At 40.1% G+C, this 24,762-nt stretch overlaps 1 protein-coding gene across 1 annotated transcript in view; it reads right to left on the bottom strand.

The window, feature by feature from the left end:
• The window catches only part of LOC124795263 (uncharacterized protein C1orf112-like), a 127,541-nt gene that overhangs the window by 62,114 nt on the left and 40,665 nt on the right, over positions 1–24,762 (bottom strand). Inside the window, exons 5-8 of the mRNA XM_047259208.1 lie at positions 21,175–21,332; positions 20,876–21,075; positions 4,366–4,508; positions 496–622 (exon numbers count right to left, since the gene is read on the bottom strand). Of these exons, the coding sequence (XP_047115164.1) occupies positions 496–622; positions 4,366–4,508; positions 20,876–21,075; positions 21,175–21,332 (628 nt within the window). The remainder of the gene's footprint in view (positions 1–495; positions 623–4,365; positions 4,509–20,875; positions 21,076–21,174; positions 21,333–24,762) is intronic.

Raw genomic sequence — 24,762 nt, 5'->3', positions numbered from 1 at the left:
TGGTCAGCAATGACCATCTTCAGATCTGTTTAATAAAACATGTCCTAATATACTGGAGTCATAGAGGCATCATAAAAAGCTAAACACAAACTGTTTTGAACAGTAGAGCTGTTGACAAGATGACTTTTGTGTATACTATTATTTATGTATGTGTGATGATGCTAGCACTGATTTTATGTTTAGCTTTTGACTATGCCACTTTGGCTCCAGTATATTAGCACATGTTTTTATAAAACAGATCTGAAGATAGTCATTGCTGACTGAAACCGGTAGCCTGAGAACCTACAAGTTTGTGACCATGACGTGAAATAAAAGAAATTCAAACTATGACTTGACTAGTGGTGCCCAAAGGGAATGTACCAAATTCTGGGATGTCTGTACAAAATGAACAATTTACCTTTAAACAACAAAAGTAATTCCATTGGTATTACTGTAGGCTATAAACACTGCCACTCTTGCAACGTGACCAAATAAAGATATAACGGCCATCTTTACCTGTACAAAACAACGGTCCTCAAGGAGATGGCTAAGTAAGGGATCTGCACCAATTGAAAGATACCTCTCAATTTCTTCTGTGATCCCAGTGGGAACTCTCTTCCACAACAGGAAATGTGGTGAGAGCCTGTTAAAACAAAAACAATACATAAGGCAGCAGACTGTGAAAAGAAGAAAAAATATGAACGACCATCAATAAAGCCAAGTTATCTCCAGAATTAAAATTTCCATAGTATAAGTGAACTTATAGAATGTTTCTCTGCTCCTTAATTATCAATCAATTGGCTCATGTTTTATGTCTTCAAACAGGGAGGAGGCAGCCTGCATGAACAAAGATCACTGCTTCTCACAAGAACTGTGTGGCACTCTGTTAGTGTAGGAACCTGTGTTTGACTATGGTTGGCAGGTTGTGTTTTGACTCATGAGAAGCTAATCAATTTGGTGCATAAAAACACATCCTTGTATGATACACGTAATGTGGAGTGCAAAGATGTATCGAAAGAGCTGCACCTATGGAAGGAAATATGCCCAAATCTGAATCAAACCATTATTAACACCTTAACTTAACAATTTTTTTTTCCTAATTACATTCCAAAAAATAATTAAACTGGAAGCAGTCTTGATCGCATAAATTTTTAAATGTGGCGAGCAGTTTCGATCTTATTGTAAGATCTTCAGACCTAAAATGAACGAGAATCCTTATAAACCTATAAAGCGAGAATCCTTATAAACCTATAAAGGATGAAATCGTATATTGATAAAACAGTAAAGAACACTGATATATCATAGATGTCTGCCGGAGGCGGTGGCGCATGGCAACCCTCTTGCTTGTGGCTGGTGGTGTACTGCAATGTGAAGGACGCCAGCTGCTAATTAAATACGTGAAGCCCCGCCCACAGTCTCCGGCATAACGTCATGGATAGCCAATCACATAAGTTGCATTTCTGCCGCTTAAGAAAGTAACGTGTTAGTTACTATTAAGTCATTACTGCCATCTACAGAACGTGTTTTATAAGTTAAAATCTTATAGCTTATAAAAATATAGTGCAAAAAGGTAATTACTGCGACCTAAATAGTGTGGCCCTCTATCATACTCGTCTTACTAGGGCCAAAGAGGCTACCTATGGGGAAAGCATCCTGGTCGCTTTAAGGTTACCAGGGAGACCCAACAAAGGTCGATCAGTACATGATAAGGGTAAGTGGTATGTGCATAAGTTACTGTTAGCATTAACATTTTAATTAAAAGACGTCTCGTCAAAATTTTGTTACATCTAGAATGCGATATTAGTAACGGAATGTTACAGAAATTTATAAAGTAAAAGCTATATTACCATTACGGTCGTTGGTCTGCATAGAATGCAACATGATGGCTATCATGAGCATAAAATTAATGACATTATGCCACTAAAGAACGGATAAAACCACTGTCTGGACGGTCAAGTCATGGGCGGACGAAATTACACTCCTGGAAATGGAAAAAAGAACACATTGACACTGGTGTGTCAGACCCACCATACTTGCTCCGGACACTGCGAGAGGGCTGTACAAGCAATGATCACACGCACGGCACAGCGCACGCACCAGGAACCGCGGTGTTGGCCGTCGAATGGCGCTAGCTGCGCAGCATTTGTGCACCGCCGCCGTCAGTGTCAGCCAGTTTGCCGTGGCATACGGAGTTCCATCGCAGTCTTTAACACTGGTAGCATGCCGCGACAGTGTGGACGTGAACCGTATGTGCAGTTGACGGACTTTGAGCGAGGGCGTATAGTGGGCATGCGGGAGGCCGGGTGGACGTACCGCCGAATTGCTCAACACGTGGGGCGTGAGGTCTCCACAGTACTTCGATGTTGTCGCCAGTGGTCGGCGGAAGGTGCACGTGCCCGTCGACCTGGGACCGGACCGCAGCGACGCACGGATGCACGCCAAGACCGTAGGATCCTACGCAGTGCCGTAGGTGACCGCACCGCCACTTCCCAGCAAATTAGGGACACTGTTGCTCCTGGGGTATCGGCGAGGACCATTCGCAACCGTCTCCATGAAGCTGGGCTACGGTCCCGCACACCGTTAGGCCGTCTTCCGCTCACGCCCCAACATCGTGCAGCCCGCCTCCAGTGGTGTCGCGACAGGCGTGAACGGAGGGACGAATGGAGACGTGTCGTCTTCAGCGATGAGAGTCGCTTCTGCCTTGGTGCCAATGATGGTCGTATGCGTGTTTGGCGCCGTGCAGGTGAGCGCCACAATCAGGACTGCATACGACCGAGGCACACAGGGCGAACACCCAGCATCATGGTGTGGGGAGCGATCTCCTACACTGGCCGTACACCACTGGTGATCGTCGAGGGGACACTGAATAGCGCACGGTACATCCGAACCGTCATCGAACCCATCGTTCTACCATTCCTAGACCGGCAAGGGAACTTGCTGTTCCAACAGGACAATGCACGTCCGCATGTATCCCGTGCCACCCAACGTGCTCTAGAAGGTGTAAGTCAACTACCCTGGCCAGCAAGATCTCCGGATCTGTCCCCCATTGAGCATGTTTGGGACTGGATGAAGCGTCGTCTCACGCGGTCTGCACGTCCAGCACGAACGGTGGTCCAACTGAGGCGCCAGGTGGAAATGGCATGGCAAGCCGTTCCACAGGACTACATCCAGCATCTCTACGATCGTCTCCATAGGAGAATAGCACCCTGCATTGCTGCGAAAGGTGGATATGCACTGTACTAGTGCCGACATTGTGCATGCTCTGTTGCCAGTGTCTATGTGCCTGTGGTTCTGTCAGTGTGATCATGTGACGTATCTGACCCCAGGAATGTGTCAATAAAGTTTCCCCTTCCTGGGACAATGAATTCACGGTGTTCTTATTTCAATTTCCAGGAGTGTATTTACACCGATCATCAAGCTTTAGCATTCTTGCTGGAGAGTAGGTTATTACACAACCTTCTAATAGGTGGGCCTTGTTTTTACAAGAACTCCAAATATAAAGTAATTACATAAAGGGTTCTCAGGAAAAAGTCCCTGATGCATTGTCAGGTGTACCTTTACGTATGAATGAAATGAAATACACTGAAGGACTTGGTGTCATTTTTGCAATCAATTTCCTAATCTCAAGTTATATCAGTAATGAAGTAAGAACACTAGCTTTAAGAATACAGCAGGCAATAAAAACTTATGAATATTAGTTAACAAGTTGTTTTGTGGCAAGGATAATGTTTTGACACATCGTTAAATATTTGTATGAAACAAAATCACAAATACGGTCTTCAACTTATAAATCCCTGAATCTTCACCCTTTTGTTTTAATAAGTGGTAGCATACAGATGTATGCTTGGATCCATTGTACCAGCGTTGTTAAAAAATGTGTATTTCAACCATACATTAAGGGTGTTGTATAAAGTTATAACAAAAGCAAAATTTATTTGCATACTTAAGATGCCAACTACTATCTATTCATCACTTCACTCACTGCCTAGATCTTGCATCAAAAGGTTAGAAGCAGACAAGGAGAATTTACGCGATATTCTGAGGAGTGATCCTGCATCGACATTGTCACAATCACAACTAAACACAACTGAATTAACATGAAGCAGTATATAATGCAAATTATGAATATTGACCCTGAATGTATTGATATTGAAGGTCTGTTGATATTGGTATCAGTCCATGTTCACCCAGGATTGTGTACAGATTCATAAATTACCTTCAAATTTCCTTCAACTATTCTTTCCAATCAATTTTTCCAATTATTCAAGCAGTTATTACTCAATTTCCATCATCTCCCTACATATACCTATTCAACAACCACAATGAAACTGCGTTAATCATTTATTGTGATTTTCTTCAGTAAGAGGGACTTAAGGAATAACTGACCTATGAAGTGTGATCAGAAGGTGAAACAAGTCTGTGTAACTGTCACTTAAGTAACCGGCATAGCTTTCACACAATTTCAAAATAAGTTTCAGCTCAAATGACGTCACCTTCAGGTTTTTTATGATATCTGGTTTGTCATATTCCTGAAAAAAGCAGATGTGCTTAAATTAGTACACACACACTGAAAGCTATAAACAAAATTGAAATCAAAACATATACATCACTATACGTAATGGCTGCAAGTCACAAATTTTGCTGCACAAACATGCAAACAAATTTAAATAAAAATATTTCACAAAACTGATTAATTACCTTCTCATAGCATTAGTGATAGTAATGCATGAAGAATATGAACAGATAAGTTATTGTACACTGCTGTGTCATACACTTAATGTATGAGAAATGGGCAGATACGAGCCACATCCTCATGTTTACTTGAGAACAGCTCAAGAGTGATGTAACGTAAGAATGCACATTACCACAGCAGTACAGTGTCACAGAAGCTTTCACTTTAAATATTAGAAATGATAGCACTTGCACTAGTAAAATGTGCATACTCTCTGCTCTTCTGACACATTGGTTGGTTGGTTTGGGAGAGGCGACCAAACAGCGAGGTCATCGGTCCCATCAGAAGGATGGGGGAAGGAAATCGACCATGATCTATCACAGAAACCTTCCCAGCATTTGGCCGAAGCGATTTAGGAAAATCATGGAAAACCTAAATTGAGATTGCCGAATGTGGGTTTGAACCGTCGTCATCCTGAATGCATCTCAGTGTGCTAAATACTGCGCCACCTGTCAGTCCTTACACATTGAATACTTGTGTTGGACTGGGGTCCTACACTGAATTTTTACCCATTACAGACAAAGTTCTTACTGTTTCCTTCTCTGAATCTCAGAATATGGGTAGTTCCTCAGTCACTTCAATGCGAGCTCACTGATAACCTGACCCTGATGGAAGTGGCCATAGAAGCATCACCTAATAGATGCATTCTTATCTTTGGAGGGCCTACGACACTGCCTTCTATCCCACCAGTGCACGTACATAGTCCTTTCTCCTTTTCTGCCCCCTTCTACCAGCACAACGTCCCAGTGCTGCACATAGCAGTCCCCTCCTTTCCCCACCATGTCCCTGCACGGCACCCCAAGCAGCACTAGTATCTTTCCCCACCGATACCCTGCTATTCCTCGCCCTCCCTGCCCCACTGCTTATCCCAGCACAAACTGCTTCTCACCGCAGATGCAGTCAGACCTTAGCTACAGGATAATATGGTAGCCACGTGTGTGTGAGTTGTGTTTGTGTGAATGTGCCCGAATTTTCTGTATTTGATGAAAGATTCGGTCTGATAGTTGAATATACCTAGCATTCTTTCTCACTGTGCCTGTCTGTGACTCAACGACTCCTCTATGAGGTGAGCAACAATTTATATCCTTTTGATAGCATTAATATTTGTATTAGATAGATACTTACGTTTCCAGTCTATAGACAGCTGATAGTCACCTCATGAAGTTACATAAATGCTTTGAAGTATTAGATGAAGACAATGAGTAACAATGGCTATTTTCAAAGTAGGTGTTTTTCTCCTAACATACATTTATGAAGTAATTACTACAATTACAGTCTGAGTATTTAATCCTTGTCTTTATTTTTTGTTAGTACACTTTACAAAAGTATCCAAGACTAGTTGTTTCTGCCTGTTAATGTACAACTTGTTTCATTTCACATCCCTGAAGGCTCTCCAATATAGAATTTATGGAATCGAATCCATATCTATATCTACATCGGTACTATGCAGTCCACTTCACAGTGTGTGATGGAGGGTACCCCATACCACTACTAGACATTTCCTTTCCAGTTCCACTCATAAATAGAATGAAGGAAAAATGAATATCTATATGCCTCCATATGAGCCCCAATTTCTCGTATCTTATCTTCATGGTCCTTAAGCGCAATGTATATTGGCGGCAGGATTGTTCTGCAGTCAGCTTCAAATGCCAGTTCTCTAAATTTTCTCACTAGTGTTCCTTCAAAAGAACATTGCCTTCTCTCTAGGGATTCCAATTTGAATTACCGAAGCATCTCTGTAACTTTTGCATGCTGTTTGAATGTACCAGTAATAAATATAGCAGCTTGCCTTTGAATGGCTTTTATGTCTCCCTTTCATCCAACCTGGTACGGATCCCAAACATTTGAGCAGTACTCAAGAATACATTGCACTAGTGTCCTCTATGCAGTCTCCTTCACAGATGAAACACACTTTCCTACAACTCTCCCAACAAACTGAAGTAGACCATTTGGCTTTCCTGTTACAATCCTTACATGCTCGTTCCATATCGTATCGTTCCGTTTAAATGACGTCACTGTGTCAGAGTAGGACACCATTAATGCTGTAACCACACAATATGTGTGTTTTTCCTCCTCATCTATATAAACTTACATTTTTTCTACATTTAGGGCTAGCTGCCATTCATAACACCGACTAGAAATTTTGTCTAATTATTTTCTATCATCCTTAGTCACTCAACTTCGACACCTTACCGTACACTACAGAATCATCAGCAAACAACCACAGATTGCTGCCCCCCCTTTCTGCCAAATGTAGAATAATAGCAGCCTTATCACATTTCCCTGGTGCAGTCCTGACAATCCCCTTGTCTCAGGTGAACATTCGCTGTAGAGGACAACATACTGGGTACTATAATTTAAGAAGTCTTAAAGCCACTTCCATATGCTCATACCTTCTTTAACAGCTTGCAATGGGGCACTAAGTCAAATGCTTTCTGGAAATCTAGAAATATAGAATTGCCTGTTGCCCTTCATCCATAGTTTGCAGTATATCTTGTGAGAAAAGGGCAAGCTGTTTTTTGTATGAACGATGCTTTCTAAAACCATGCTGATTCGCAGAAGTAAGTTTCTCAGACTCAAGAAAATTTATTGTATTCAAGCTGAGAATATGTTAAGGATTCTGCAGTTCTGATGTTAGGGATATTGGTCAGTAATTTTGCAGATCTGTTCTTTTGCCCTTCTGTGCTTTTTACCAGTCGCTGGGACTAGAGATTCACGATAAATGCAAGCTAAGTAAGGGGCCAATGCCATAGAGTACTCTTTGAAAAACTGAACTAGGATTCCATCTGGACCTGGTGACTTATTTGTTTTCAATTCCTTCAGTTATTTCTTACAACCAGGGTGCTTATTACTATGTCTTCCATATGGGAGTCTGTCCGATGGTCAAATGAAGGTATGTTTGCATGATTCTCCTGCATGAATGATTTACACCATGTGAAATTTAAAACTTTTTGGTTGACAATAACGAATTATTTAGGGGTAAAGGAAACAACTTACCAAAAGGCAGAGGCACTGTGTCATCGACAGATACACAAACAGAAGTTACAGAGTTTTGCTTTGCTATCTTTCAGAATGAAATACACACACACACACACACACACACACACACACACACACACACACACACACACACGCCTGTCTCCCTACATTGTGCTTGGTCAATTGCTATAATGACATCATGATCGCTGATCCCCATTTCTACATTGATGTTGTCGATAAAGTCCAGCCTATTTGTAGCTACCAGGTCTAAGATATTTTCATTGCCTGTGGGCTGCCAAGCAATGTGATCAAGACAGTTTTCAGAAAACATGTTCCAAAGTACTTCATATGGCTGTCTGGCTGTACCCCTGCAATGAATCCATAGATAGGATGAATACATTGACAAGGAAAAAAAAATTCCAAGATTTCCCAGTTAAAAATACACTTTTTCCCTTGTGAAAACACACATTTTCCTGGTAAAAATACATATTTTCCTGGGCGAAAATACACATTTTCCCGGATTAAAATACACTTTCTCCTTGTTAAGTGATAGTATGCTTTCCCTAGAATTGTAAAACTTGTCACTCCTATAAACAGTGAAGTTTTTATACATCAGCATAGAACTTCCTGGCAGTTTACGAAACGAAACCTAGCAAAAGAATAATACATTTTGGAAAGCTCTTTGATGTGTAACAACTATACACTGCATATTTTCATATTATGAACGTATAAAATGAATTCCACTAAACACAGTACATTAGTTTCTGAAGCACTGAAATTGAGACTGCGGTGCGCTTTCATCAGCCAGTCATAGCTCATGTCACATCATCTCATCAGCAAATGATAGCAGATATTCAGAGCGTAGGACACTTGATGTAGTCAGCCAATATCAACATCACTGTTAAGTTGTGAATCACACAAATAGGAAAAATTAATGGTTTAGATTTATATACCGTGTGGTTAAACTTTCCCTATTTAACACATTATGACAGAGAAACCATTTACCATACGAGTACCAAACGTGGTAACATTAATGTCCAGAGTATGGGGTGCATGATTTCCGTGAGTCACAGCACCACCATCCAGTTCCAACTACGGCCACCTGATGCTGTGATCAGTCATTGTGATTCATACTCTAACACACCTGACCAGTTGCAGTGCACTTTTAGATGTTTCAGCACAAGTTTGGAAAAAAGGAACAGAGCATTACTGGTGAACCTCTGTTACCATAACAACAGTAATGCTGCAGCTGCACTTCGAGAAGATCACTGGCTGAAAGGATTAAAGAAGGGGCTGCTTTCTCCACCTGCTGTGTGGAGCATGCTGAAGTAGTTTGAATCAACTGGAGAACTGGACATCGATCTGGGAAGAGGCTGATGACCAGTTGCACCACAGGTGGTTGATGAAATCTCTGTTGCTATAGCAGATAACACTGCATGCAATTCCCGATTGTCGGGCAGTGTGCATGCTGTGTCACGACAGATGATCACCACATGGTCTACTGTACGGAAGGCGCTTCGAACCATTCTCAAATGGTATCTGTACAAGATCCATATCTTACAGCAGCTTGCAACACAGGATGCATGATATGTTGATTTCGCTCTCCACTTTCTCGCAAGGATTGCAGTTGACAAGGGCTGACCCTGGACCATCCTATGGACAGACGAAGGTCATTTTTCTCTGATGGGTGAGGTGAACACACAGATTTGCCAAGTGTGGGGATTTTCACCTCCAGTTACTGGGCATGAAGATCCACTATATGGTGAACATCTACATCTATCTACATCTACGTCCATACTCCGCAAGCCACCTGACGGTGTGTGGCGGAGGGTACCTTCAGTACCTCTATCGGTTCTCCCTTCTATTCCAGTCTCGTATTGTTCGTGGAAAGAAGGACTGTCGGTATGCCTCTGTGTGGGCTCTAATTTCTCTGGTTTTATCCTCATGGTCTCTTCACGAGATATACGTAGGAGGGAGCAATATACTGCTTGACTCTTCGGTGAAGGTATGTTCTCGAAACTTCAATAAAAGCCCGTACCGAGCTACTGAGCGTCTCTCCTGCAGAGTCTTCCACTGGAGTTTATCTATCATCTCCGTAATGCTTTCGCGATTACTAAATGATCCTGTAACGAAGCGCGCTGCTCTCCGTTGGATCTTCTCTCTCTCTTCTATCAACCCTATCTGGTACGGATCCCACACTGCTGAGTAGTATTCAAGCAGTGGGCGAACAAGCGTACTGTAACCTACTTCCTTTGTTTTCGGATTGCATTTCCTTAGGATTCTTCCAATGAATCTCAGTCTGGCATCTGCTTTACCGACGATCAACATTATATGATCATTCCATTTTAAATCACTCCTAATGCGTACTCCCAGATAATTTATGGTATTAACTGCTTCCAGTTGCTGACCTGCTATTTTGTAGCTAAATGATAAAGGATCTATCTTTCTGTATATTCGCAGCACATTACACTTGTCTACATTGAGATTCAATTGCCATTCCCTGCACCATGCGTCAATTCGCTGCAGATCCTCCTGCATTTCAATACAATTTTCCATTGTTACAACCTATCGGTACACCACAGCATCATCTGCAAAAAGCCTCAGTGAACTTCCGATGTCATCCACCAGGTCATTTATGTATATTGTGAATAGCAACGGTCCTATGACACTCCCCTGCGGCACACCTGAAATCACGCTTACTTCGGAAGACTTCTCTCCATTGAGAATAACATGCTGCGTCCTGTTATCTAGGAACTCCTCAATCCAATCACACAATTGGTCTGACAGTCCATATGCTCTTACTTTGTTCATTAAACGACTGTGGGGAACTGTATCGAACGCCTTGCGGAAGTCAAGAAACACGGCATCTACCTGTGAACCCGTGTCTATGGCCCTCTGAGTCTCGTGGACGAATAGCGCGAGCTGGGTTTCACATGACCGTCTTTTTCGAAACCCATGCTGATTCCTACAGAGTAGATTTCTAGTCTCCAGAAAAGTCATTATACTCGAACACAATACGTGTTCCAAAATTCTGCAACTGATCGACGTTAGAGATATAGGTCTATAGTTCTGCACATCTGTTCGACGTCCCTTCTTGAAAACGGGGATGACCTGTGCCCTTTTCCAATCCTTTGGAACGCTACGCTCTTCTAGAGACCTACGGTACACCGCTGCAAGAAGGGGGGCAAGTTCCTTCGCATACTCTGTGTAAAATTGAACTGGTATCCCATCAGGTCCAGAGGCCTTTCCTCTTTTGAGCGATTTTAATTGTTTCTCTATCCCTCTGTCGTCTATTTCGATATCTACCATTTTGTCATCTGTGCGACAATCTAGAGAAGGAACTACAGTGCAATCTTCCTCTGTGAAACAACTTTGGAGAAAGACATTTAGTATTTCGGCCTTTAGTCTGTCATCCTCTGTTTCAGTACCATTTTGGTCACAGAGTGTCTGGACATTTTGTTTTGATCCACCTACCACTTTGACATAAGCGTATGGTGTGGCTTCACGACTACATTCATCATTGGCCCATTCTCTTTTGGACAGGTTGGTGCTCAAGGACTAAAGATGTGCAGTGTGACTGGCCTGCATTACTGTGATATGCTGCAGCAGCATCTCATACCCCGCCCTACAAAAGAGATACACATTGAACTCAATAGTTTTCATGCTAGATGGTGCTCCACTGCACATCGCTTGTGATGTTCATCTGATTCTTAGAAACACATCTGCAAATGATCGAATTATCAGCCAATTGTTTCCAAATGCTTGGTTGGCATGATCACGTAATCTCACTCCCAGAGATTTCTGGTTGCAGGCCAACCTGAAGAACAGGGTTTACCAGGGCAGCATTCACACACATGCTGATCTGAAGCGCAGCGTATCAAAAGAGGTAGCCAGCACACCTATGGACGTGCTTTGTTCTGCTGTGCATAATGTAGCCCTGTGCTTTTAGACTCTTCTGGACACTGATGGACGCCATATTGAGAGCCTTTTGTAGCAGTAATGGTACCGGTATGTAACAGTATGATGTACCTAGCAGCACATTAAAAGTGTTTCAGTTGAACTGATTCTGAATTATTTCTCTTCCTTGGCCTTTGTATGGTAATTTAGTCTCTGTGTTACAATGTGTCAAATAGGGAAAGTTTAAAGCTAACCTTTCACATATAATATTGGTCTTTCTCTTTAAGTTATATCAAATACAAATGCGCCAGTAAAATTTTAAATGATGGCAAAATGTCCCGTCTTCTGGACCCGAAATTTTTCTGTGTGGCTTGTCCTCAAGGTGTTTTGAAAGAGTGTCAAACACTCTGCGATTTAAGAAATTCGTCACACACTCTCCCACTTAACATAATTCATCTTGCATAAAAGGAAATCTACTTTGAAAGTAAGACTTCTCAAAGCACCATTTGCAAATTTTCCCACAATCTGTTAGAAATAAGTTCATTTGAGCAGTTACCAGACAGGCAATATTGTGCATACGAAGCTATGATGACATAGGAAACTTGTGCTTGGTGTCTGCTCTGCCCATACACTGTTCATCGCACTTCTTTTGAAATTTTGTGTATTTGGACATCACATATGATGTGCAGCAGATGTTTGGAGGGGCATATAGAGTTGCTGTACTTGGCGCAGTTTTATTGTGTCCTATCCACATAAGGAATGCAAAATCAGAAAACAGTCCTTAGCACAGTATTCATTTCAAAACTAGACACTAGAATTCAAAGTATCCTAATATTTTGCCATGTGGTAACTTTTAAGACAGTTTTTTTTTTAATTTTTTTATTTGTACTTTGCAAAACTGTCGTGTAGTATTTGCAATCAAGTTTCCATCCACATGACATTGCAAAAAGCCACAAATTTCCTTTGGGGGGGGGGGGGGGGGGGGAGAGGGGGTAGAATGTATACACCAGAACTATGCACAATAAGCTTTTCATGACCATTAACTGGATAAAAATTAACAAGGTTACTTGTGAAACCAAGAAACTGTATAATTGGCAGTTTATATTATATTCCAGGGTTAAATACAAAGCCTTGTGGGGAGTTACAATGACAAAAATATGGCATAATGTCAGTCTATAATTTACTGAAGAATGGTTTTCATTAAATTTAAGAAGTAAGCAACACAAATTAAGAAATACGAGGAGGTACCAGACAAGTATTGAAACATGTGTTGTGATCAAAAAAGATTGTGTTTTGCAGAAGACAGATATGTAAAATACTGCTAATGCTTTTCAGTGTGGTTTCTCGGGATGCTAATTTTCTTAGAGAAACTTTACTGTATTATCTCATGTTCAGTTCTTTATCATGGCATAAGGCCATACATGCTAGAAGATGAAAAAGTGCACCTGAAATTCAGCGAACAGCTGAAACTAGCTAGTAGTATGGAATGAAACACTTTGTTTCAATTAAATTGACTGTCTGTACAGAAAAGATAAATAAAAGACAAACTTCTTTAGCAAACCGACAAAAATAACTTCATTGTCCTGTAAAGCAATTAATACTGGATTGCCAATAATGCGGAAATAAAATCAGAAAACTGAAATTAACAACGTATTTTAGTCCTCCATAATTATGTAAACACATTTTAATTCATCTGATAGCTCCCAGCCACAAAAATGAGTTTTGTTTTCATTTGATGTGAGAGCTGTAAACAGAAAGAGAGAACAGCAAAATCACGAAACCTAAACGTGGGTCACGTAGAGACTACTACTCACTAAAATTCTGACTGCTCTACGCATGTGCGAATCTGGCAGCTTCGGCGCAGCAGAAAAATTTCTCTGGGTAGCATGTGGCTACTTGCAGCTACTGCTTACATATCTAACAGCCATACTTCAAACAGTGAAAAGCAGGAGTAAGTGCTACTTATACACAACTTCAATTCTGCGCATACGCATAAGCCTGCTGGCAACTGCTCAAACAAACCTAATTTAAGCAGGCGTGATGCTACGCTCACTGAAACCACTTTTTGTTATGGAGTATTGCGCAGTTTTCATCCTAAAGCATTTCACCAATTTTTCTTCTGGCGGATGCTTATGTGTGCACTGTGTTTTGTTGTTGTAAATGGTGCATTTTCTTTACAACTTAAGTTTAAAACTGGTCCTTTTCTCTCATTTATGTTTTATTGGTGCAGTATCATTCTGCAGCAGTGGCCTACAATAAAATTCTTTGTCAAAATTACAAAAATAAACTACAAAAATGAAAAATTCCTGGAATACTAAAAAGTTCACAAATTTTTCCTGGTTTTCTCCCAGACGGTAAAATTCTCAGGTTTTACCTGGATTTCCTGAGCCGTATATGCCCTGACAGACATCCCAGTCTATACTCGGCAGGTTAAAGTCACCTCTAACTAGAAACACATGATCTGGATATTTACATGCTACGAACCAAACACATTCTTTGAATAACTCTAGAACTGACACAGCAAAATAGGGTGGTCAGTAAAAACATCGAACAAATAGCTTGGTTTCACCTAGATCTTTTATACATGGCCTGGTAACCTCACTACCGCGTTCAACTTTTGACCCCAATAGAGACAATATTTTTGTAAACTGCTATGAACGCTCCCTCTCCTTCGGGCTCTAATCTGTCTTTCGGATATACATTCCATGACTCGCTAAATACCTCAGAACTTTCCACTTCAGGTTTCAGCCAGCTCTCAGCCTCGAGAGTAATTTGAGCATGAGAACTTTCCTAGAGGGTAGTAAATTCAAGAACTCTGTTACAAATATTTCAACAATTTACAGATAAAATTTTGACAGTTGAACCGTCTTTACTCTGAATGCGGTCTGACTTCCTTTGCTGCTTATCAGCTAGTGAGTATTCATTGGAGTACCTCTAACTACTTCCTAGCCTAAAAAGTCCTCAAGTGTACTCCACAAGTATTCTGCTAGCTGAGTAGCTACTTGCTTTGTATAGTACACACCTGACCTATCAAGGTGAGTCCTAGAAATCCCCAATCCATAAAGCATTTCTAGAAATATGTAGTCGAGACCATCACAGAGTCAATGAATCCTTGGTTGAGGCCTTCCACTTGGATCCAAATCAAAGGATCCCGATCAGTTCTGGGGAAAATGGTGCATATTGCAAGTTCTGTTTGCACTCCACTCATGAGGCCAGCAGCCTTCACCAATTCCACCAGCTGCCTGTATGAACTATGGATGGGCTCAGATTCCATGCAACAGGCGTCATCTGTGCTGACGTTAACCAGAACTTGCTGATGACTGCACTCTGCTCACTCAATAGCCGCAGGTAAGACTGCCTCCACATCTAGGATGAGACCTCCCAGTAGACAAACTGAGTGCACATTGGCTTTCTTCCCTGCCCTGAATGCTATCTGCTGAAGGCAGGGGTATTTTTTAATATAAGGTCTATTTTTAATAAGAAGAAAAATATTGTAAATATCTTTAAAAAATAATTTTCTCCATGTTGTACATTCCAAACTTTTATCTATTTTTCTACGTAATTTCCATTGTTGTTCCAACATCTGTCATACTACTCAACAAGTTCTCTCTCTCTCTCTCTTTTTTTAAAAACATTCCATAAATGCAGTTTTCACTTCTTCGTCACTGTTGAAGCACTGACCATCAAGGATCTCTAAGTACTGAAACAAATGAAAATCACCAAGAGCAGAGTCGGGACTGTAAAGTGGGTGAACCAGCTGTTCCCATGCAAAAGGCATAGTTATACCCTGCATATGTGCAGGAGCATGTGACCTTGCATTATTATACAGCACATCACACCAGAAGACAGTACGCCATGCCACTTGTTTTTTATGGCACACTGAGGTTTCTTGCACTCAAAAACCAAATTATAGATTGTATCTCTAAGTTAGAAATTTCTACAGTTCAGCGCATGGGGAGGCGATATGGCAGCAAATGTCCTCTAAATGCATGCAGAACATTTTGGAGCAGATGCGCATACACACTGCAGTGATCAAATGTCATTCTGACTCTCACTCACAAAAGGACCTTATTCAAAAAATACCGCTCATACACTATTTGATCAAAAGAAAATGACTTACAAGTTTGTGGTGCCCTCCATCGGTAATGCTGGAATTCAGTATGGTGTTGGCCCACCCTTCGCCTTGATGACAGCTTCCACTCTCACAAGCATATGTTCGATCAGGTGCTGGAAGGTTTCATGGGGAATGGCAGCCCATTCTTCATGGAGTGCTGCATTGACGAGAGGTATCAATGTAGGTTGGTGAGGCCTGGCATGAAGCCAGCATTCCAAAACATCCCAGAGGTGTTCTACAGGATTCAGGTCAGGATTCTGTGCAGGCCAGTCCATTACAGGAATGTTGTTGCTGTGTAACCACTCCGCCACAGGCTGTGCATTATGAACAGGTGCTCGCTTGTGTTGAAAGATGCAATCGCCATCCCCAAATTGCTCTTCAACAGTGGGAAGCAAGAAGGTGCTTAAAACATCAATGCAGGCCTGTGCTGTGATAGTACCACTCAAAACAACAAGGGATGCAAGCCCCCTCCATGAAAAACATGACCACAACATAACACCAATGCCTCTGAATTTTACTGTTGGCACTACACATGCTGGTAGATGATGTTCACTGGGCATTCACCATACCCACAGCCTGCCATCGGATCGCCACATTGTGTACCGTGATTCGTCACTCCACACAACATTTTACCACTGTTCAATCATCCAATGTTTACGCTCCTTAGACCAAGCGAGGCATCGTTTGGTATTTACCGGCATGATGTGTGCCTTATGAGCAGCCGCTTGACCATGAAATCCAAGTCTTCTCACCTCCCGCCTAACTGACATAGCACTTGCAGTGGATCCTATTGCAGTTTGGAATTCCGGTGTGATGGTCTGGATAGATGTATACCTATTACACATTATGACCCCCTTCAACTGTCGGTGGTCTCTGTCAGTCAACAGATGAGGTTGGGCTGCACACTTTTCTGCTGTCGTGATTTGCACTTCATTATCACATCGGAAACAGTGGACCTAGTTATGTTTAGGGGTGTGGAAATCTCGCGAACAGATTTATGACACCAGCGACACCCAGTCACCTGACCATGTTCGAAGTCTTTGAGTTCTGCAGAGCACCCCATTCTGCTCTCTCATGATGTCTAATGACTACTGAGGTTGCTGATATGGAGTATGTGGCAGTAGGTGGCAGCACAATGCACCTAATATAAAAAACGTATGTTTTTGGGGGTGTCTGGATACTTTTGGTCACATAAGTGCAGCTTTCTGGAACAAACACCTAAGGTTTGACAAAACTATTTGTTACTGCATCCATTCTCTCAGTCATCTCTGTCCGCAAGGCATGCGTGACAGCTTCCACAGCACTAAGAAAAACACGAGAATTCTGACAGCAGTCTGGCATGTTGAATGAGTCCTTGAGGAGGACTCTGATGGATCGGGACGTCATGGTTAAGGTTTTTTGAGGTTTTACCTAGATCATTTGCTCTGAATACACAGGAGATTTGTCATGCACAGCCATAACTAAATTCCTCCCATACACCTTGCCTAATTAAGCTTAATTTCCACCTTTAATGGCTGCAAAGATACCAGACATCCCTTTCTTACATCATTCTGCATGTGGTAGAGTACTGATTACAAAAGATCGAGTTGTGCCCAAGTGTTGGTCTAGCACAGTTTTAAATCCAGGAAGGCTCATTTCAGCATATACTCTGCTGAATGAATGGAAAGTGCAAGTTTTGTTCTGGATGAGAGCCGCTGCAAATCTTGCACGAGATCTCATATAAAACACAGACAGACAGAAATCATTACGTTTTAATACAGGGGCATCATTTGCAGAAGGGACCCATTTTCACAACTGTTACATTAAATGATGCAGTATTGTAAGAAAGCGTGGAACAGCAATTAGGAGTGTAAGCAATGTTTCAATTTGTGTAAACTACACTTTAAATTGTGATCAATACTCATCAGATACTATATAATATGCTCAAGTGAACCATCAAAAAGTCACACGGGGAAAAAAAATAAAACATCAACGGTGGCTTCATAATAAATCCTATCACGGATCTTATCAGCACCTTTGATCATAACAGACTATTATTTTTTTTTTAAAAAAAAAAGGTCCATAAAATTTCTCAAGACTAAATCTTTGCAAACTTATAACTGTTTCATATGGTCTCCCCACACTCCTACCCCTCTGTTGTATTGTGAGCAAGCAAGGCTGAATTATGTGAATGCACGAACAGACTCTGTTGAGGAAATTGCTTAATTGTATGAATGAAATGACAAGATACCGGCAAGACAACCAATGGACCAAGGATTTGAGCACACAGGACCTCTGAGGGCATTTTTTCATGATGAATTCTTTGACACTGAGATGACTTGTTGACATCTGTTTTAAAGAAGCTGTTGAACCACTAAGTGTCGTGCTGTTTGATATTCAGGAGTTTCATTTTCATAAGTAGTGTACTGAAATCAATAGTATCAAATGCATCAACTAATTCGAGCAATGTTAAAATGGTTGTGTCGCATCTGCCAACGGCATGTTTGAAGTCGTCAGCTGTTAGGCACCTATAGTGCGACAGACATGTAGTCCAAAGTATTCTATACACACTTGAAGGCAAACCAAAATGAGGCAGAAGTTTGTATCAAGTAAAGTGTTTAGTGGGAGGTATTTACATGTTAAACAAAATTATTAAATACTGGACATATGGGGAGTCTAGCATAAGTAACATCATAATGGTATCTGAATTTTTGTAGCACTTAGTCACAGTATAAATATGACTTCACACTCAGAAATTAGGTAAATCAATGGTTTGTTATAATATGTAGTGATGAAGGAAGTAAACAAATTACATTTGTAGCATATGAGAAGTCTATAGGTTTTGATAAAAGGAAGATAAGCAACAAATGATACCTGAGAGTGTACTTTGACAGCACAAGTGGGTCAACTGTTCATGCAGGGGATCATTGTTAAATTGAGAGATGCTCAACAGGTAGGAGTAAATGAAGACAGAATCTAAGAAAGTACAGAATCAGGCAATGGTAATGCCAAAAATGGTAATATAATGCAAGAATACATAAACCAAAATGATCAAAGCAAGATTTCAATGAAGGTATTAACTGAGAATCAGTTGACAGAAAAGGGCGAATATAAAATGCAAACAAAGGAACACACATCGATTTAAGAGATGAGATATAATTTTTACATAGTGTGAAATTTTGAGATTTTACTAGGTATATTTAAACATTTCACTCGGTCTGTTTTAACTGTATGACATTTCTAACAATATGTAAACTTCAATGGCCATCTTCCAATTAGGAGCGTCATTGGCTATTATCCTTCCGGGATGGGGATTGTGGGGCAGTGGGGTAGGGGGGTGGGGGGTGGGGGGTGAGGGGGGGAGGGAGATCACAAAGAATTTAAATTCCAATTTCAGGCTATCAAAATTAGTGTTTAAACCAATAAAAACCTTATATTATCACACCAGTCTTAAATCGCTATTTTGTAGGTAAATGAATTCATGAAACTTCTTGTAAGGTTAAGGGTTCTATTTTTACTTTAGATTTTATTTATTTTTCTCTTTTACACTGGTGTTTCATAGTTGAGAGTGGGAACCGATACTCACAATTCCCATAAAGTGGGCAGTGTTTGTAAGTTAGCTGCTCTCAGGGACTAATGAGGTGGGTAAAACAAACTTCCAACTGACATTCCAGATCTGAATTTTCAGAATAACTGAACCAGAAACTTCTCACCATTGCATTATTTAAGAATGCCAGAGGGGGGAGGGATGAATACCTTAAAAGGCAGTATATTTGGATATTTTTGTTTGGTGGAGCCAGTGGTAGATCAAATAAATAAATGTTGTCATGGTCTCTTCCTGTTGAGAAAGTTATTTTGTAAAATAAAAAATAATGAGACTTTTCAAGTTGACAACGAGAAACATATAAGGTAAAAGAAAAGAATAACCTTTATGTCATCACTTCATCCACTCATTTATTAATTTGTACCAGCCCTACAGGCAAAACATGGTCAACTCAATTGTCTCCTAATATTCTGAAGCAGTATGATGAACACAATTTGTAGTCAGTCAAGATAAGCCATAATTGATAGCTTATAGTGCTTCCATGTAGGACTACTGCATTTTGCGTGAAGAGAGATATTTAACTGTATGAGAAATGAAGTTATTTCAATTGATTTAAAGTGTGTTTGAAGTCTGCAAAAAGTAATAACAAGCAACTCCAAAGTCGACACAAACAGCCTGCAATTAAAATCACACTTTCTGAAATCGCTGATTATTTGAAGTGAAGCTAAATTTCACAATCTAATTTAAATTTTTTTGGTCTAAAAAGTTTAATTTGTATTTTTCATTTAACTTATTTACAATAATCACAAATCTAAAGAACACATTTAAGGAGGAGCTGTTCCAAATTCAGCACTTTCACTTTCCAAGTTTTGTATAATCCCAATTCAGTCAGACATATATCAAGATTTTTGATTACAAATGTTTCAAGCTAAAGTACCTCATGCTAACGTGTTTATTCTCATAGCAAATTTAAAAATCAGTAACTAAACATGACACAGCACTGTCAGATATACTGTAGGCTAGTTTCTACCTCATGACATTAAAAGTCATTAGCAGTATTTCTCTGCCCCCTTCTCTTTTTTTTTTTTTTTTCCACCTTGCTTACAGCCTTTATCGTTCAAACTGTATGAACTTTGACTTACACAATGGTTCAGTACAATTACCCATTGAACAGATTATCCAGACAACACCAATATTATAATTGTTACACCAAGAAAAATAAAGCACCCCTCCTTTTCTCCCACACCACAGCATTGTTTCTCTTGTTGCTCCTCTCTCTTCTTGTTGAAACTTTCCCTCTAAAGTTAATGAGTTAACAAAATCAACAAGCTTAATGTCCCATGATGTTAACTGTACTGGATTCAACAGCAAATCAGTTAATTTTGAGATAAAGCAATCATGTATTTTGTTTGATGGATTATCTTTCATGCACAAATTAAGTGTATAAGTACTCACTTGTTTTTAATTTGAAATAAATGCTTTGTGTCAGGCAGAACTATCTGCATAAACAATAACGTTTCAGGAGGAGGAGGAGGAGGAGGAGGAGGAGGAGGAGGAGGATAAATAGAAGAAGAAGCATTGTGAAAAGTTATTGTGACTGTGTCTATAATTGAATAAAAGTATATGTCATTAACCAGATAAAATCACTTACATTTTGGACATTCATTACAGAGTCACTGAATTCTGCTATTTCTTGTACTAGGAACTTGATTGGTGCTGTAACATTGAGGTAGGGTTTCAGATCTTTTGAGTACTTCTCAACAAGCAATATGTAGCCTTTCCAAGAATCTGCTAACACTTTCACACCCAGTCCTTTCATGTGCTCACACAGATAACCGAAGGACTCCAACACTGAAATGGGTAAATTAATTTTTTATGAATTAAAATATTTCTGGGTGTGTTAAGCCCATACACACTGTAGGCAGCAGTACAATCAAACTAACAGCATACCTTCTGTTAAAAGTGTAACTTCATCCTCAAAAATACAATTGAACTGTAAATTTTCTGATAGCACTGCTAAAAAATTCAGGAGAACCTCATGGGATTTGTTGAACAGTTCCATCAAAACTTCACTGATTAAGTGCAAAACACTGCCATACGTAGACTCACTTAAACACAGTTTGAAAAAGAAAAAAATTAAACAAATGTTAAATCTTATTAACTATAAAGTTTGAGGTATTACTCTCAATAATAATGTTCACATAACTGCAAAATCCTGAATCAAGATTATGTCAAATCAAACTGGATTTTCAATTTAAAAAAGGTCATCATACAACATATCCTCCAGTCTCTCACAACTTCCAAGGTCTAGAGGTCTTTTCTCTTTTCACTTTCTAATCCTTACCTTTCCCTCTCCTGCCCTAACTTCCTTTATTCCTCCCCTGCACAGATCTTATACATTCCTTATCACTAAAGCTTTCTCTTTCTCGCTAGGTTTACATGACTGTTACCCGATTCAATTTTCATTTTGCTTCTGCTACTCAGAGTCGCCTGTGTCCCTTTTCCCTCCTGTTCCTTACCTCTCCACAGTTTCCTTGTCCATCTCCATAAATATATCACTAGTTCTCCTGTCACAGTCACTATCCTCCACATTACCTATGAGGGGTCACAGGTGTATAACTTTCTTTTGAGGGTGGGCAACTGGCACCCTGTAGGCTGGATGTGGCCTGCAATTGGTTTCAGTCTGGCCCATGGAAGAATTTCACGGGAGAGAGAGAGGGAGTAAGGCATTGCAGGATTCTGCAATGGAAGTTTTCAAGACAGCTATTGTAAAATGCTGTACCGTGAGCAAAAAAAGAATGTTCATGATGCATTAATAAATCTCAATACCTGAAGATCTCAAAGGACAAAATAGTAATTGTGATTTTTAATTACTTAATGAGGCTGTTAACATCAAAGGTCACAAGCCCTATGTAAACTATTAACACAGCTGAGGCCATCGTATCTACATCTGCAAACCAAAACTATTATTAAACTTCAAATTTAGGCTCATTTTTCAGGATGGTCATTAAAATCATAGCGATAAATGAGATTACTATTATGATGTTTGTACTGCAGAAGCTTCTCGTGATATCTGGCCTTGAACTCAGGGTAGCTGAACAACAGGACTGCACAGTGGCACTTAAGTTTGATAATCACATTATGGACAGCAAACAAATGCCTCTTGAATAGTCTTGCTCCACCTCACACACTACCTATTCCATTGTTTACAACACCTTTTGTTATAAGAGAAAGAGGCTTACAGCAATGTTGGTTGGGAGAACACCTGAGGTATGTTCGGACACCTAATCAAATGATTTTTCTCCCCCCCCCCTCCCCCACACATAACAGCCTCTTTCCTCATGGGAAGTGAGAATTGTGTCTTAAGTGTATTTGTTGAGTGTACGCGACACTCTTCAATGGTACCAAAGAGACCATTGGGCTTAACGCTTGCATCAAACGGATGAGACATCATCAACACTAGCCCTACAACAGAGCTTACCTTATATTTTGAATGCCAAAACAGCAGCTGTTAACTATATACTTGATTGTAATGCTTCACAATGACTATCACATGAGTCATCCTGTTGATGTATAATCTGGCACATGTGGCATTAAATTAATGTATGTTGTAAGATATTCTCTGAAATGCTTGGTCTAAGCTGCTCTCTGTCTTTTCTCTGTATGTAAACCTTGACTTTGGATTCAGTAATGAAATCTGTTAAATATTTATAAAAAGAAAACAGGTGAAGAGTTGAAGATACTAGTTAACTGCTGCCGAAAGAAACTCCATTACTTTACAACACATACTAACATTAAAAAAATCTCATTGTTAGATAGAAATGATGCTGACAAAGAGGTGATGACAAGGAAGTGAGCACTTTTGGATTGTTATCTGTTTCCTTCTTTTTCCTGAAGGGCTGATAACCATTGTGATGCACTCTATCCTCTCTCTCTTATGAACTATGTTTGGTTTTAGTAATCAGCACAGATTACCTTTCGACCCTGGTACAATCTACTGTAGCTTCTTGTTATGGCCTTTTGCTGTCAAACGGTATCTTAGGTCCTCTCTATACACATTTAAAAAACCACTGCACCAATAATCATTAGATAAAAAATGAAGTCTCCAACAGGAATAGTCTGTAATTTTAATATTGCACCAAGAATCAAGTTCCAAAACTGAGATGTAGGAATGAAATGAAATTCAGAGGAATTAGTATAACATTCACCTGAACTAATATGAGAAAACAAATGATGTAACCACCATAGACCTTGTTTGATGATTAAACATGGTACTCAGACATAAGTATTCCAGTACTAGGTAAGCATGTAACATTTAGCTATAAAAACTTATATCCAATGTCTTCTATTACTATATCTCCGTGTTCCTTGAATTATGGAATTTATTTTAAGTAATAATTTCTCAATGTGACATCCCTTTTGCACCTCTCCTTAACACTCTTGGTACAGTGTTTGGATTCCAAAGACAAACAGAAGACAAAGGGTAGTTTACTTATTTCACCAATTATTCCCATCATTCATATAATCAAACAGGCAAACAATATACAGGCTGTCCCAGCTATCTTGTCCACCCAAAATATCTCTGGAACAATAACAGCTATTGGAAAACGACTTTCACCGGTATCAATGTAGGGCTGGTGCCCATGAATGTACATATTTGGAAACATTCTAAAACGAAAGCATATGTGTTTTTTTAACACAAATTTATGTTTTTTAAATAGACCTCCTATATGTTTTCTTCAGCAATACATAGCATGACAAAGCACATACACAATGGCGTTGATTGCATCGCAATATTCCCATTACATCCCGAGATATTGAGACGCGAAGTTGACGCTTGAAACACCCGACATGCGCTGCTAGCGCACGTCCTGAGGCTAAGGCATGAACCCCATTTTTAAAAAATTAAATAATAAATGCATTCAACAAAACACATTACTTCTAGGTTATTCTGAGTAAGAAATGTGATACAAATACATCTCATAATAAATAACTGCCAACATAACCATTAAATTCATTAATAAATAGCTTTGTTTTAAACCAAACACTTAACTGCGGCACTCTGGTGTTGAAAAGTACAAGGTGGGGCAGAGTGGTCTACCTGATTTGACGTGAGAATTTTGTGTGTGTGTGTGTGTGTGTGTGTGTGTGTGTGTGTGTGTGTGTGTTGACGACCTTGGCAAGCAATGCACATACTGAGTCGCTTAAAAAAGTTTTCAAAAACCCTTCTCAGCACATCTTGCATTATTTCAGCGATGACATCTGTAATTGCCCTCTTAAGAACTTCTTAGGTCCTTGGTCAAACTTCGTAAACCTCTGCTTGGAGGTATCCCCAAATAAAAAAATAACAGGGGCTAAAATCTGGATAGCGAGGGGGCTATGGAACATCTCCTCGTAAGATCAGGTGGCTGGAAAACCGTTCTTACAGAATTTTGTGTGAATGATAAGCAGTATGAGCCATGGCACCATCCTGTTGAAACCAAAAGGCTTCTGTGTCATATTCTTCACCATGTTCTTCCCTTCTATGGAGTAAAAATT

The sequence above is a fragment of the Schistocerca piceifrons genome, chromosome 4 (genome assembly GCF_021461385.2).
Source record: "Schistocerca piceifrons isolate TAMUIC-IGC-003096 chromosome 4, iqSchPice1.1, whole genome shotgun sequence".
Lineage (NCBI taxonomy): Eukaryota > Metazoa > Arthropoda > Insecta > Orthoptera > Acrididae > Schistocerca > Schistocerca piceifrons.
Note: the sequence above shows the minus strand (reverse complement) of the source record. Positions and strands in the feature narration are given on the sequence as shown.